At 34.0% G+C, this 17,076-nt stretch overlaps 1 protein-coding gene across 1 annotated transcript in view; it reads left to right on the top strand.

Moving 5' to 3' along the window:
• Positions 1–13,844, top strand: part of OTOGL (otogelin like) — a 134,715-nt gene extending 120,871 nt beyond the window's left edge. Inside the window, exons 53-59 of the mRNA XM_072973333.1 lie at positions 1,321–1,384; positions 2,451–2,629; positions 3,098–3,202; positions 5,377–5,496; positions 6,998–7,043; positions 11,586–11,665; positions 12,223–13,844. Coding sequence (XP_072829434.1) covers positions 1,321–1,384; positions 2,451–2,629; positions 3,098–3,202; positions 5,377–5,496; positions 6,998–7,043; positions 11,586–11,665; positions 12,223–12,423 — 795 coding nt within the window. The 3' untranslated portion in view covers positions 12,424–13,844. The remainder of the gene's footprint in view (positions 1–1,320; positions 1,385–2,450; positions 2,630–3,097; positions 3,203–5,376; positions 5,497–6,997; positions 7,044–11,585; positions 11,666–12,222) is intronic.
• The last annotated feature ends 3,232 nt before the right edge of the window (positions 13,845–17,076 follow it).

Here is a 17,076-nt window from a genome sequence, read left to right as displayed (position 1 = left end):
AGAATAAAAGTATAACTAAATATGTGAATAAGATCTCAAATAAAACAATTTTAGAAGGAAGAATAGAAGATTTAAGCCAAAGCTAGAGAGGACACAGTAGGCATCATGGCCCTAACTTAAAAAACAGGTGGGTAAGTGACTTAAAAGAGTTCGTGACAGCCTAACACCTCCTTATCCAATCTTCTAAAGTAGTTTGATGCAGTGGGAAAATTTGATTTATTGCTTTTTAACTCTGTATTGCTCACATTTTATTTCCAATCCCATTGGAATTGTGTGATGATTAAAAGTTGTAAAACATCAAGTGCATTGATGCTTATGAAACTACTTTACAACTCATAAAGCACTATAAAAAAGTACGATATTAATAGCTTACAGGGAAAAGTGCCTTTTATGTATTACGATGGATTTATTTTAGTTGTTTTTTCTGTCAAGAATCAAATTAGTTTTTATTACTGATGTCCTATGAAAATTAAATGCACCCAGGAAAAGTTGATGTTTAAAATACAGCTCTTAAAACTTCAGCCTGGTGCTACACTTGGGAGTACTCTATACCATCAGGGAAAGTTTAAGCATTGGTCGTGACTGTAATTTACTAACAGCTAAAGGTTATATTGCACTTTCCATAGGTCAGTTTATTTTAAGCTCTTTACATACATTGACTCACTTATTTCTCTCAACAAATTCTAAGAGGCAGACAGTATCATTGTCTCCGTTTTACAGATGAAGAAAGTGAGGAGCAGACTGGCTAAGTAACCCGCCCTAGATCACACAGCCCGTGAGGAGCAGAGCAAGGCTGGCACAAGGGCAGGGCTGTTCCTGAGTCTGTGCCATTAATCACTGTAGCACACTGTTCTGCTCTTGTTTTATATGCTATAGCAGCCCTGCTCTAAGGCAGACAGCAGAGTCCTGGACCACCTCTGTAGAGCAGACCAAGAACATTTCCATTAAGAGAAGTTTCTAGGGTTAGCAAGCATTCTCTTACCTCTGTCCGTTAGAAGCTCAGAATGAAACAATATTAATTTTAAAGTTAGGACAAACCGTGAGGGTCATCTTACCTATCGTCACTCATTTAATAGATAAGAAAATTAAAGTTTAGAGAAATTGAGTGGTCAATGATCACTTTGTTTATTCTGAGTTTTTTCCAGAGGCTACTAATTAAATGACCACTGGGTTAATCAAAGCTTGTCTAATATTTATAATGCACGTCCTTTGTGACTGTGGGGTAGGAAATTTGTTGGATGTCATATTGTGTGTTTTTTTATAATGGTCATAATAAGTCATGTGACAAGTCATATAATAATGATAATATCTTTCTGATAGGGAGAATTTACTGCAATAGACCGTAACTTTCAGAGTGACTGTGGATGTGTACAGTACCTCTGTGGTAACTATGCTTTTTGAAACTTTTAAATGATAATGAATATTATTGGTATCTGTTGTTTACTATTAATAAATTAAAAATAATTTTTGAGATGTATTACACATTTTAAGCCATTTGCTAGTTTTTGAGTACAAAAAGGTACTATTTTCAGCTTTCTCTTTTGTAATATTCCTCAGTGTTGTGAGAAATTTGATAATAGGACCAGAAATGATTGTTTTCAGAGGCTTCACAGGATTTAAAGTTGATGTAGGGTTCTTGTTAGTATATATAATTTAATTTAAAAGTAGATAACCTTGAAGTGTCAGAGTTTTGCTCACTGTTTTATTTTTATTGATGTTAATGTTGCAATGCATAAAGCTGATTTTTCTATGAAATAACAAATCATCATATTAAGTATTAGTAGGTTAATAGGAAATACAACTCTTGTTCATAGCTTGAAACTTTTGTATTTTCATATGAGAGAAGAGTTAAATTCAGGGTTGACAAGGCACCAAGAGCTGCCGAGCTGAATCCTTCATCACTACTCTAGCCCAAGACAACCCTAAGCTACTTTTAAAGATACGATAGTACATTATTTCAGCTACCTTCACCATTGAAGTATGATTTATATGACTATTTATTTTGCAACACAATAAAATTGAAAACTTTCTCTCAAAATAGCAGTTAAAAAACATGGAATGTTTCCCAGTCCCTTCAGGAAGAGACTTACTACTATTGATCTAGATTTTGCCTCCATCTATATCCACTCCCCTAAATCGTCATGTTTCCAGAAGACAGAACAGCAAGTATCTTGATGATCACTTTGGGCTAAAATTCTGGAATCTACTCTCAATCTGCTCTAGAGGAAGCTCAAACAATAAATAGCATTTACAGATCAATTTCTTATTGTATATGTTAAGGAATAAATCTACATTCATTATTAAGTAAATTCTTGAGCTATTAACAATACATGAAGGTAGAGATCTTTGTTGCTTTTGAAAAAATTGCACATCACAATAAAAACATAGACTTAAAATTTCCATTGATTGATTAAATATAGTACTTTGTGTTGACCATTTTCTTTCCTTAGAAAAGGATGACGTGTGTGTATTTCAAGAAGTGTCAGTATTGAGTCCTGGCCAATCTATGATCAAGTATGTGGAAGGGGACTTCTGTTACACAGTAGAGTGTCTGGAAGTAAAAGATGAGCATACAGGCTTCCGCACTTTGAATTTTACAATGGTGAATTGTTCAAAAGAATGTGATGTTGTAAGTATTCTTTATAAGTCATTCTGGTGACAGTTAATTAATCTTAAAATGGCAGCTATAGAATTTGAACAAATGAATACTCCCTAAGTTAAAAACAGACACTTGAATAGTTCTTCAATAATATATTATTGTGTAATATATCTGTCTATATAATGCTGTGTCCTTTTCCTGTGCATAACCTTGAGCTTCAGGGGTCTTATTATCTGTACTGCTTGCTTGAACTGAGCTTGTTAGACCTGCTTGATGAATCTTGGCTGTTAAACGTAAAGGTTGGCATCTACTTCACTTCTAATACAGTTCTATAAAGTCAATTATTATCTGAAGTGCCTCAAATTCAACCTTAGAAATGCTTACAGGTGTTCTGAGAGAGCAGCTAGCTATACTGGGAAGCACTTTCAGAGCTAACTAATTAAAATATTAGTACTGTTGCCGATTAATTCACATTATTCTTATTTTTATTACACACAGCACCAGGTATACGCTCCATCTCCAAGTGACTATGATTGTTGTGGTACCTGCAAAAATGTATCCTGCAAATTTCAGATGGAAAATGGAACATCAGTTATACATGAGGTATATATTCCTTAGTTCCTAAAATATGTCCCTTGGAGGGTTGCTCTCTGCTATTTTCTGAAGAAGATGTTCGAATAAATCTGAAAAATGTCACACGCACGCACACACACACACACACACACACACATGCAGAGTCCTCCATACAACAAACATGCCCATACACAGCACACTTACAATACACAAGACATAGTTATATTTTAAAGTATCTGATTCCTTTTGTAAAGGAGCATGTTTCACTGGTTTCTCGAAGTTATTTTGTCATAGAGCCTCAGTTTTTTCCCCAGATGTGAGAATGGGCTTTGAGAAATGCTGATTTCTAATCATTAGAACAAAGGAAAAGAATGATATTATTTTATTCACTCATTTAAAATGAAGCATTTTAATAGAAATCTGAAACTCAAGATGTTAGCACTTCATTATTTCAGATATTGAAGATTTCAGTGGGTAAACATGAGAATAGATATTTTTTAAAAAAAACTTAAAAAGAAGATCCCAAGAATCATGAATACTTTCCAGCAAAACAATAAATTATTCAGAATTCTTCCCTTATAATAACTCTGGAGATTTATAGACTGACTTACTCTTTTCCTTTCCTAGAATAGAAGAAGTGAACTATGTAATTTTAGTACAGTTTTTAGTGATGTCATCAGATTTAGAAGGGTCAGAAATTCTGTTTATAATTTATATTACCTGAAGGTAGTTCCAATGGGTTATTACTAACCTTAAGTTTTTTCCATTAATAACTTAATTATAGGGAGGTCTCTTTGTCGTGTTTTTAATTACACAGGATTACTCACATACCCAAAAGAAAAACAGATTTCTCCAATCCCATGCATTTTATTGAATAAATAAAATGAACACCTACTTTGTTGTTCCAAGTCTATTGTTTTACAATTATGTGCGAAATGGTGTTATTGATTTAAATAATGTTGTTAATTTTGTTTATCGGTTTAATCCTAGCAATATTTCTGTTTTATAGTATATTTTTCTAAAGAAGGAGCCTTGCAAAAAGGTAGCTGATAAAATGTTGAGGAGACATAAGTGTCAGCAATAAAAAAGGAATGAAACTACTTGAAAATATACATTAACTTGGGAATTTTTATATAAAAGCAATAAACTCCATAGGTGTCAGTAGTCCAGAAACTATTGATACATATAGTCAGAATTAACAGTGATTGCCCTGACATTCAATAGAAGATTTAAAAGTTTGGAGTATTTTTTGAGAACACAACAAATAATGCAATATAGGTAAATACACATCAAAATTTTTAACTCTTGCCTCTTTCAAAGATAAGCTTTAGTGATCTAAAAATCCAATTCTAATTTTTGATTTCAGAAAAATTAGATATTACTATTTGAATTGAATACTAGAATTAATATTTGAATTTGACTGTTTCATCTTTCTTTAGACCTGGACTTGTAGATCTTTTCCAACTGAGGTTCATAGAAGACCTGAAGATATTTACAAATTAAAATAGAATCTAGGGGGAAAAAACTTTGTTAAAATTCTTTACTGGTCCACAAGGAATCTTCAAGTCAGAGTTTGACTAGCATTTTAAAATGCAGGTTATAAGATAAAAATATAGATCAACAATTATAAGAATTCTGAAATCAGGAATGAAATAAACAGTAACTATGTTTTAGAATTTGTTAAAAAGAATAGGGATAGGTTTTTAAAAAAACAGAAAGTATAGAAAACTAGAACCTTAAGTCAGTAATCATGAACACCCAAAGATTTTTAAATTTTTTGGTGATAAGGGAGTAGAAGGAAAAATAAACAAGCTGCATGAGAGGAGGTGTACTATGTAATACGATTTGTTGTTTTATAATTAGTGAGGAATTATGAGAGCAAGACCTTCGACACTTGGCCAAATCAGGTAATTAATTTTGTAGTAGAAAAAATACCCCTTTGCTTCTCTCCTCTCTATTGCTTTATTTCACATTTACATCTCAGTTCTCATATGAAGCCAAACATAACCCGCTCCCCCCCACTACATATGTGTATTTTTATTCATTGTAGACAAGTCCGGGGACATTCACAGATGGACATTTTATGTCACAAGAAGCTCTTTTCCCCTTGACTTGAGTTTTGATTCAGCAGGATAGGAAACGTGCTACTTAAGAAATAAAGCAGATTTCCATAGGCAGACAGTAACTTTCTCTTTTACTTTTAGGAGGGGAGTATCTGGCACTACAATTGTACCACATTTGAATGTGTTAAGACTGACGAAGGGACGATGATTCTGAAGTACAGTATGGTCTGCCCCCCTTTTAATGAGACTGAATGCAAAATGGTTTGTACTTCGTTATAGCTGAGAAAATTTAGTATTAAATATAATTTAGAAAATACACATTAATATGTGCTCCAAGGTCATACATACATACATTGTGGCTAATTTATTTTGGTGAATGTTTTATTTTCACGTATACATACAAGGTCTATTATATTTCCTCACTTTGCCATTTTGAGTCATATATGGTGTTCTAAATAATTTTGACTTTCCCTGAATGGACATGATGCCATCTCTGAGTTTTTAAGATGCAGACCAAAGGATTATTGAGAATCTTTTTATCAGCCAATTTTGCCTCTCTTTCAATATGAATTAATAAACTAATGGATCAAAACGTGGTCAAATTTCTCTTTCTTAAACACACAGCAGATTTATGATGTCATTCGCTTGTTAACGCCTGCTGGCCTAGGTGGAATTTGTCTTAGCTTCTTTGAGCACAGACCACTCTGAAACTCAGGACATGCCCCAGAATTGCTGATGCCTTGGTTTTGCTTTTCCAATTCCCTGTTCCTTCAGAGAAGAGTCCAGTGGGAGACTAGATTTTTGAAAGTCACACAGTGTTTTAAAAAGTTTCTTTGTAGCTTTAATTATTCAGGAGATAACAATCCCTAATGAAAAGTAAGCTTTGTTCTCTGAGCTGAGCCAATATTTTTCTGTAAGTGTAGAGAAATAGCACAGTTTCACTGATTTTTTATTTTGTTCAAGATGTGCCCTTTTAGTGATGATGGTTAGCTAGCTGGCTGGCTAGCGAGGTACAATTTGTACTAAAGTAACAGAATTCCAGCTATTGAAAGAATCTTAAGCGTCATCTTACTTCACAGATTCACTTCTATAGAGTAAATTATTCTTTTATTTGAATTACAATTAGCAACTTACTAAAAGCAATTAGCAATCTACTGTAAGAATTCCAAAAGATAATCAATGAAGTTTTCTTAATTTAGCCTTTGGCAGGAAACATCCTGAAGTGGGGAATTTTTTTTTACTAATATGCTGTCCACCAGAAATTGATACTACATTGTAAACTGACTATACTTCAACTAAAAAAAATTTTTTTTAATAAAATATTTTTAAAATATTAACGAAAAAGAGACATCATTTTAACATTAAGTTATATTCAGCAGCTCAGTCTAGTCTCAAAAAGTAGTTTAAATTATTTCAAGGAGTTTAAAAAACATAGTGGCCTCTGTTAAGATTACCTATGAGTACTTTGATCTGGTAAGATTTTTGTGTGTGTGGTATTTAAAATGTATTCTTTTAAGTAAGTTAATCTTTATGCACTCCTTTTCATATTGCTAATGAAGAAGTAACACGTTTTAAGCAAAACATCTGCTCCTAATTTTAAGAACAAAAATTTCATAACAGAGGTGGTTCAATTCTAATCACTTTCCTATAAAGTCTTCTGATGTTTAGTAAAAATATTGAGAGAATAAGTTAGTTCTCTGCTTCCAGTTTGAGAGAAAATAAATAAACACTGAGTTTTAACATTATTCTTCTTTCCTCCTAGAATGAGGGGATTGTAAAACTGTATAATGAAGGCTGTTGCAAGATCTGTAAGTGAGGACATGCATTAATTTGATTCATTTTAATTGCTTGTGGTGACTCTGATTTTTCTCATGAAATTTAGTTCCTATGGTGCGAGGAGAGAAACAAATTTTATAATATATATTATTTAAATGTTTTTATATCAGGTGGTGGATTATTTTGTAATTTAGTCTTTAACTTTTGGAGTATGAGTAAGTGTTTTCAATTTAGATGAATTTTAATTTAAATATTAGAAATGTCTTTATTGCTACATTTCTTAAAAGGTATTGCATAGAATCTTAATAAATTTTAAGTTTCAAAGTACCCGATGGTCAAATGCGTTGAACAGTCTGAAGTACACAAAGTAGGTTATGACGAGAATGGCACTGTGACTCCTATAAGGATATAAAGAGTGAGATTTTCCAAACCTATTTGAACAAACTTATGGATAGGTATAATACAGTTGGAAAATACCAATTTAATGAATTATTTTTAAATCACATATATATATATAACTTCCCATAATTACCATGATAAAATTATGTGCATGCAATATATTTTACATGTATTTGAATTTTAAAGATTTATTTCACAGTACTTTTTAATGATTTTTAAGGACTGAAATAGAATAGAGGGGTAGTCATGAAACCATTTTCATCTGTGTATTTATGAACTTATTTATTAAGTGTTTATGAATTCACATCAAGATAAAAATAGAAGTTTTAGGAAACTTGGCCTAGACAGTAATTTTAAAATTGTTTAGAGAAGCTTTCAGGGAAAAGCTTACAACATGATTCAGGTTAATGATGCCATTGTGTAGGGTTGGATTCTTAGATACAAATTATCCTGCCCCTCAAGGGAGATTTCTGTACTTCTTTCATGAAGATTTGAAAACCCCAAAACATACAAGAATAGTTCTATTTAGAGCTGTTAGTCCTACTGAAAAGAATGTTAAAATGTATTAAATTTTGATGAAACATAATTATATACTATTGAACATAATAACAGCTTATAAATCAGGAACTCTACACACTATTTATTTCTCACAAAATTCCAATGATCGGTTCCGCATTTATCCTGATTTTCAGCTTAGAGAGGGCAGGTAGCTCACCCAAGTCATACCTCTCATGAAGTATGGGATCGCACTGCACAGCCTGCTTCTTAGCCACTCACGATATTCTGGAACATCATCTGTATAAGTTTTAGGAGAGGGCGGATGTTGACCCATGATGTCTTCTCATCAGTGCAGGGCTAGAATGACAGTCCTCATTTACATGAGGTGTGAAAAGTCAAATCCAACACATACTTCCCCACCCACAACAAACAAAAAGTTCAACATCAGGTGGCCTGATGTCGAATTTGTTACCGTATTAGTTTTCTGGGGCTGCTGTTAAAAAAAGTACCACAAACTCAGTGACTGGGAAATTTATTGGCTCACAGTTCTGGAGGTTAGAAGTCTACACCAAAGATGTGGGCAGGGTTGATTTCCTCTGAGGGCTGTGAGGGGAGGGTCTGCTCCAGGCCTCTCTCCTCGGCTTGTAGATGGGCCATCTTCATGTTTACATAGTGTTCTCCTTGTAAGCGGACCTGTTTCCAAATTTCCAGTCGTAAGGACACTAATCATACTGAATTAGAGCCCACCCTGATAACCTCTTCTTTACCTGATGACCTCTGGGGGAATAAAACCCTGTCTCCAAATAAGGTCACATTCTTATTCTAGGCACACAGGAATATTCAGAAGACACAATTCAACCCATAACAGTTACATTGTTGTGACTTTTGTGGGTAACAGGGCACCACTTATGCATTTTCTATTACTGGGGTTCTTAGATACCACACTAATTTAAATGTCTGCTGTTTAGAAATAAGCAATTTTCCATTGAGTATTCTTTGAATTAAATGTAAACTAATGTGTATCCAATAGTCATTGCATCAAAAACTCAAGGAGTGAAATTTAGTCTCCATAATCTAAGGAAGTTTATGTTTTTATGCTCAGCATATTTTTCCTCCTACTTTTCTTAAGAGTCTAGACTCTTGTAGGTATGCAATATAGGAATAAAATCATATTGCAATGTTTTTTTCAATGTTTAAATTATTTTTTATTTTGTGGGGTGGTAATTAGGTTTACTTATAAATTTTTTTTTAATGGAGTTACTGGGGATTGAACCCAGGACCTCATGTGTGCTAAGCATGTGCTTTACCACTGAGCTATACCCTCACCCTGTATTGCAATATTAAGACCTTGGATTCTGTAACCCCATGTTAGTTATTGGAGAAGTGAGTATATTTCTGTTGTCTGAGGGCAAACAGGCAGAACTATGCGACTGACCATACTCCTACTGTTGACTGTCTGCCACACGCCAATGCTCTGTTAACCCCATTGCAGACAGCACCTCAGCTAATCTTCCCCACAGTTCTGGGTGGCGAGGTGGGTGTAGTTTCCCATGCGGAGGAGGAAATGAAGGTTCAGAAGAGTGGACCACAATAATTTCAGCCTCTCCGGCACATGGCCCCGGGATCTTTCAATTTTGCCAAGCTCTTTGAAGTTGCTGAATGCTAACAAACCACCTCATTTTCTCTTATCTGACATGTAAGGATTTGTGAAGTAGTTTCTGCTTTGGCTTCAGAGAACCCCTGTCTGTGGTCTTTGCTTTCAGGTGACCAGGCTGCAAAAGAGAGGCTGGGAATGTTGTATTATTATCACAGGTGCTGTGCTAAACAGAATGTGTTACAGTAAAGTCTCTGAGGAATCAATAGGAAACGCCTCTTGGCACAGACAGATTCAGCCAACTAACAATAAAGTTATGCTGCCCCAGTTTCATTCATTGAATGAATTAATGTAAACACATTTTTTATTGAGTGCCTTTCATGTACCAGACACCCTTTTAGGCACTGGGACTGTGACAGAGAATGGAACAATATGGGCACGCATAGTGCGTGTTATCAAGCAGGGGAAAAAACAGTAATGGTAAATATATACTTTTATGACAGGTAGTGATGAGTGGTATAAAGAACAACAGTGCACAATTAAAGGGATGGAGAGAAAGGGGAGTTGGGTTGCTAATTTAAGGTAGGTTAGGTTAGAGAATGCCTCTGTGATGAGGTGCCATTTAAGTAGAGATTGAATGTCCTTGGGAAGCAGTCAGGAAGAGCGAGGAGTGTTCAAAGAGGAGGAAATGGTGAAGTGTAGCCATAGCACAGGGTGAAGGTGATAGAAAGAAGAGGATAAGGACCTTATCCATCATGTTAAAGATGGTTTCTTTCTTGATTCTTCTATCCTTTTAAACATACATGAGACTAGAAGGGCCAATGAAGTAACCCCTGGGTGAAAGCATCATAAAGCACTGAACAGCCTGCCATTTGCCAGCAGCACTGAGCCTCAGGCCATGCGGGAGTTGGGTGGTTGGGAAAGGAGAAAGAGCAAGCACAGGAGACTGAGGAGGAGCCACAAGTGAGATGGGGGGAAAACCGGAGTGTGCTCTGGAAGCCAAGAGTGGAAAGTATATTCAGGAGGAGAGAGTGATGGACTGGATCAAATGCAGCTGAGAAGTCATGAAGAATGAGACTTGAGATGTGACCTTTGAATGTAGCAATTGAAGGTCATGGGTGACCTTGACAAAACAGTTTGGCTTCAGGCGATCTTTGCTACCCACCTCTGTTTCAACCAGAGTAGCTTAACTTTTATATATTTTACATGTTGGGATTTCGTACAAGAATTTAGTGTAAATAAAGATTTTGTGGCTAAACTCATTTGAAGACTGGAGCTCGAATTCCAGTCTTTTGCTAACAAGGAAACTCAGCGGAATGAGTCAGTGCTTTCTCAAGTGACAAAGCATATTAGCCACAGAGCGAGATGAGAACCTTGATTCTTTTGTATCCCGATTCAGGGATTACATCCACTGTCATACACCATGAAATATATATTGTTGGGTGTATTATCAAGTGATAATCCATCATGCACACAAATGTATCATTAATTAATACAAAATGTTTTCATTACAAATTATGAGATCATTTCAGAGCCATGAAATCCAGTATAAGACTCATCCATACATTCCAACATGGTTGATAATAATTCAGTTACATTCGTGCATAATTTTACATTAATATTCTTTAAGATAATGTGATTTTTAATCTATCAGTTTATGTTTTAAGATAGATTTACATACGTAGGTATGCCTTCATTATGGAAATGTATATTTACCTATATACCATGGTTGATTTTGTATATACTATATTAAATTATAATAATACATATATACCACACACAGATTGTTAGCATTACTGCATCTGTGGAATGTGTTTGATTTATGATTATGATAATTGTTCTAAAGCAATAAGATAAAGAGGTAAGTATAAAGCTAGAAAATAGATGAGAAAATCTGTTTAGAAGTTGAAAATATTGAAAATAAACTATGTAAGAGTGAAATTTTAAATATCTCTTATTATAGGAATATATTTTATGTAACTATATCAGTTTCCAATTTTAAATATATTCGTATGTTTCATTGAATTAAGAAACAGTTTGACCTGGGCCTTTTGATGAATAAATACATTCTATATTTTATCAGGCAAACGAGAAGAAAGAATATGCCAGAAAGTGATTATTAAATCAGTCATAAAGAGACAGGATTGTATAAGTCAAAGCTCTGTAAGTGGGAAAATATTACTTATTACATAAAGGATGTGTGTCTTTTCAGAAGTGTACACGTCACAGCACTAATAAGTTTGTAAGCCAACAAAATGCCAACACTTCAAATATTTAACTTTGAGATTATTCCTACATTCTAGTATTAAAATATTCTGTTTGTGAAGAAGTGTGAATTATTCTTGGCATAAATAATCATACTGTTGATTATTACAATCTAAAGAGATGGAAATTAAACCTAAGTATATATGATCACATAATGTTTTAGCTGTGCAATTTTAATCAGCATAAATAGTCCTGGTTCTAACTTTGCCCACTTTCGTAAGACTTGTTTGATTCTATTGTTTAATTGATCATGATATAATACAGGTTACAATAGAATCATTGGATTGTGATGAATATATTCCATTTTCCTGTCATACCTGTCTAGTTATATGTGTACATTTATATTTTGTGTTATGTCATATTGCCATCTTGGGCAATCAATATGCAGTCTTAGTGGAATCAATACCACTGTTTTAAACATTTTAAGACATTTTTCTCGTTGTCTCTCCTTACAGATAAATGTTGCATCTTGTGATGGAAAATGCCCATCAGCTACCATATATAACATCAATATCGAGAGCCATCTAAGATTCTGCAAGTGTTGTCGTGAAAATGGAGTGCGCAACTTGACCGTGCCGCTCTACTGCTCCGGCAACGGCACTGAAGTCCTGTACACTCTCCAGGAACCCATAGACTGCACATGCCAGTGGAGTTAAATGCTTGGAATCCAAGAGCTCTCTGCAACGTCATAATGTCAAATGGAGTTAACTTTTATCACTATTTTTAAGACATTGGGCAGATTTATACTGTTTAATAATAATGTTATTTTTCAGGCTATTGGGTATGGCAATTTAATAGTTGCTACAAAATATATACAATTTCCATGAAAAAATTAGATTTATTGATTTATTGTATTTTCATCTATTAGCAGGTTGTTTTGCAGGATTCTTTCAGTTTCACTCCGTAGTTATTTCTGTGATTTGCAAAGTCTATCCAAATATGATGTAGCTATCCAAATTAAGATACTCTTTTATTGCTACTGTTTATTCTGGTAAATGTAATCAGTTAATACTGGCATCTGGATGGTCATAGAGAATGGTATGCTTAGACACAGCTCATACAACTATAGGATTTTAGCATAGTTAAAGTCGGAATGGGTATTGGGGATGTTATTGCAAATTCCCTTTAGTCTGCAAGTGTATCAGATAACCAGAGAAGCTATGTGACTTGTACAAATTCATTTGGTGTAACAGTATGGTGAATTCATGGTAACAGCTGGGTGAAGTCTACATATTTTATATTTCAGTCCTATGTTCTTTTCTTTTGAATGTTTCAGTAAGGTGTGTATCACAGAACCTCTTATTCTTTTAAGAGTTTGCTTTACCTAAAATTAAGAATTTTAAATTCAATGCCTTTTAAAAAAAGAAAAGAAATCCCACAGATACATACATACATACATACATATTATAGTTATGCTAATGGTAAGGAACGGGGAAACGTAGCATCAGTTGCTAAACAGAGGAGAGCGATCTTGGGCTTCTATTTTTTATACCATTAAAACTGTTTTAAAATATGATGTTATTATTTAACATGTAGTTAGCTCTTTACTATCCCACGGACATCTGAGTTTTGAGATGTATTTGCGTACCACTGAAGTTGCAGGCTATTTTGCTGTTTATGCTGCTGTTTTGTCAATGAAGAATGAAATAAAATTATTTGAATTATTAATAATCCTACAATGGAATGCTGCACTTTTAAAACACAGTAGATTATTGACATTTGCAAGGAATGTATCCTGAGATCGTTGCAAATCCCCCAATTCTTTACCACTTACTGTATCTAATTATCTGATTTCCCTCAGCTGTAAAAAGGAGAGAATGCCCCACTTGGTATGATTGTTGTGAGGAGCAAATGAAGTCAGACATCAAGGAGAGAACAGTAAAGTTGCGTTGAAAAGCGGATGTCGATGGACTAGACTGAGCTAAGTAGATTTACTTCCATTTCAAAATCATACTACCCAGAAAAATTGCAACAGATTAGATATTTTGGGACCTCCAGGGTTACTTGGAAATAGATGAAAGAATGAAGTGAACATTACTTCTGCAAAGTCCCAGTGTCCACTGTATATAAAAATTGATTTTATCTTATTTGTGCTTAATAACACTCCTAAATGTTCTCTCTAGGTGTTACCATTTCAACATTTTTTGATTCCTGTTAATGTATAGATTAAATCAAATGTTTTTCATTAAAATAAATTAATATTTTGCTCAAGAGAAACTGTAGATACTTCACAAATGAGGCACATAATGTTATATTGTCTACCACTCATTTCTTTATTTTCATGGTCTGTTAAATATCTGTTATTATATTAAAATATTGTCATCTTTAAATCTATATGTGGGAAAAAGGGAAACATTTTTCTAGAACTTCATACACAGTCTCAAATAGAACAAATTTGTATTGAGCACTTACTGTGTACCAGGTGCTGTTCTAAACTTTGAGATTGAGGGCAGCACCAGACTGACAAAGGGCTCACCCTAACGCACCTTACAGTCTAGTAAGAAAGTCAACACCGCATAAATAAGCACACCTGTGAGAAAGTCCAGAAGGAGACCCCAAATCCCTTGGAATGTAGTGTGTGATAAACGTGGTCATCAGGTCAGCAGAGGGGTACAAGTGGGCTTTCCATAAATGGTGTTGGGATGACTGGATAGTAGTAATCTGAGTGAAGAGATATTTGGAGTCTTAATCCATTAACCTCAAAATAAATTCTAAATGAATCAGAGGTTCAAGTGTTTTAAAAAACATAGAATGAAACCAAAAGTGGGTACAAGTTCTAAAAGAAAATATCAGAGAAATTCATTACAATTTCGGGAGAGCACCAGTGGTAGAGAGACTAATTCTGACTCAATATTCAGAAGCCCAAAAGAAAAGACTAGTAAATCTAACAAGAAAATTGCAGACAAGTGCAGCAAGACAAAGTGTCATAAGTCAAAAGAAAACTGTGAAACCAAAGCATAATATTTGCAGTGTTTCACTGATAAAGCTTAATCTTCCTATATATAAAGACCTCCTAAACACACACACACACACAAAATATTAATCTCATAGAAAAATGGGCCAACAATTTGTACGATAGTTCAAAGAAAAAGGAATACTGCTAGTGGTCCCTTTAAAAATGAAATGATAACTGAGCATACTTATAATAAAAGCATTTCACATTCAGTCTACACTAAAATGCAATTTCTCACCTACCAGATTGGTAACAATTCAGAAGTTTAATTATACTTTTATTTTTAAGGCTCTGAGGAAACAGGCACTTTCACATATCATTGGCAATGACACAGAAATTCTGAGACTTTGTCAATGTCTACTACAATTTAGAAATGAGTTTTGGTTTGACCAAGTTATCTAGGATATGTATACCCTAGACAAACAACTGCACAAACACAAAAAAGTAGTTATACAATGTTATTCATTATGTTATTTGCAATACAAAAGACTGGAACCAACAAGAACTGAATACATTATATTAATCCATGTAATGTGATACTATGAAACTGCAAACAGAGAATGAAAAAGAAATGTATGTGTTGGTGTGGAATGATCTCTATATATGGAGAGAGATATTTTTAATTGAAGTATAGTTGATTTATTATGTGTTAGTTTCTGGTGTACGGCATAGTGATTCAGTTTTATATATATATATATTCTTTTTCATTGCAGGTTATTACAAGCTATTGAATATAGTTCCCTGTGCTATACAGTAGGACCTTGTTGTTTATTTTACATATAATAGTTTGTATCAGCTAATCCCAAACTCCTAATTTATCCCTCCTCACATTTCCCCTTTGGTAACTATAAGTTTGTTTTCTATGTCTGTGAGTCTTTCTGTTTTGTAAATAAGTTCATTTGTGTAATTTTTTTTTTTTTAGCTTCCACATGTAAGTGGTATCGTATGGTATTTGTTTTTCTCTTTCTGATTTACTGCACTTAGTATGATAATCTCTAGGTCCACCATGTTACTTTAATCCCTCTCCTGCACCTAGAGATTATCATACTAAGTGCAGTAAGATATATCTGGAGAAAACTCTAATTTGAATACATGCACCCCAGTGTTCATAGCAGCACTATTTACAATAGCCAAAACATTAAAGCAACATAAATGTTCATTGAAAAATGATTGAACAAAGCAGTTGAGAGAGAGAGAGAGATATATAAAATGCATATATATATAATGGAATATTACTCAGCCATAAAAAGAATGAAATAATGCCATTTGCAGCAACATGAATGAACCTAGAATATATTTTTTGATGAAATAAAATATAGAATGACATATGTAAAATGGCATTTTGTAAAAAAAATGGGCAAAATAAGAAAATATAATCACATTTACTTTTATTTATGTAGGAAGATTAAACAATAAAGTAGTAAAATGGCACAAATAAATGGTGGAGGTGGCCCAGGGTAGATGGAGACTGGGATATGAACTTGTGAATGTATAATAATGTATCTTTTGATTTTTGAACTATGTATGTATCACATATTCCCCATGCTTAAGTTAGTTATAAAATAAGTATACAGGTACCAAAACAGACATATAGACCAATGGAACAGAATAGAGAGCCCAGAAATGAACCCACAAACTTTTGGTCAACTCATCTTCGACAAAGCAGGCAAGAATATACAATGGAATAAAGACAGTCTCTTCAGCAAATGGTGTTGGGAAAACTGGACAGCAGCATGTAAAACAATGAAGCTAGAACACACCCTTACACCATATACAAAAATCAACTCAAAATGGATTAAAGACTTAAACATAAGACAAGATACAATAAACCTCCTAGAGGAAAACATAGGCAAAACATTATCTGACATACATTCCAAAAATTTTCTCCTAGAAGAAATAAAAGCAAGAATAAACAAATGGGACCTAATGAAACTTACAAGCTTCTGCAGAGCAAAGGAAACCAGAAATAAAACAAGAAGAAAACCTACGGAATGGGAGAAAATTTTTGCAAGTGAAACCGACAAAGGCTTGATCTCCAAAATATATAAGCAGCTCATACGACTCAATAAGGAAAAAGTAAACAACCCAATCCAAAAATGGGCAGAAGACCTAAACAAGCAACTCTCCAAGGAAGACATACAAATGATCAAAAAGCACATGAAAAAATGTTCAGTATCACTAATTATCAGAGAAATGCAAATCAAAACTACAATGAGGTATCACCTTACACCAGTCAGAATGGCCGTCATTCAAAAATCCAAAAGTGACAAATGCTGGAGAGGCTGTGGAGAAAGGGGAACCCTCCTACACTGCTGGTGGGAATGCAGTTTGGTGCAGCCACTATGGAAAACAGTGT

This window comes from Vicugna pacos, chromosome 12, assembly GCF_048564905.1.
Source record: "Vicugna pacos chromosome 12, VicPac4, whole genome shotgun sequence".
Taxonomy (NCBI): domain Eukaryota; kingdom Metazoa; phylum Chordata; class Mammalia; order Artiodactyla; family Camelidae; genus Vicugna; species Vicugna pacos.
This window is presented reverse-complemented; position numbering and strand designations above follow the sequence as displayed.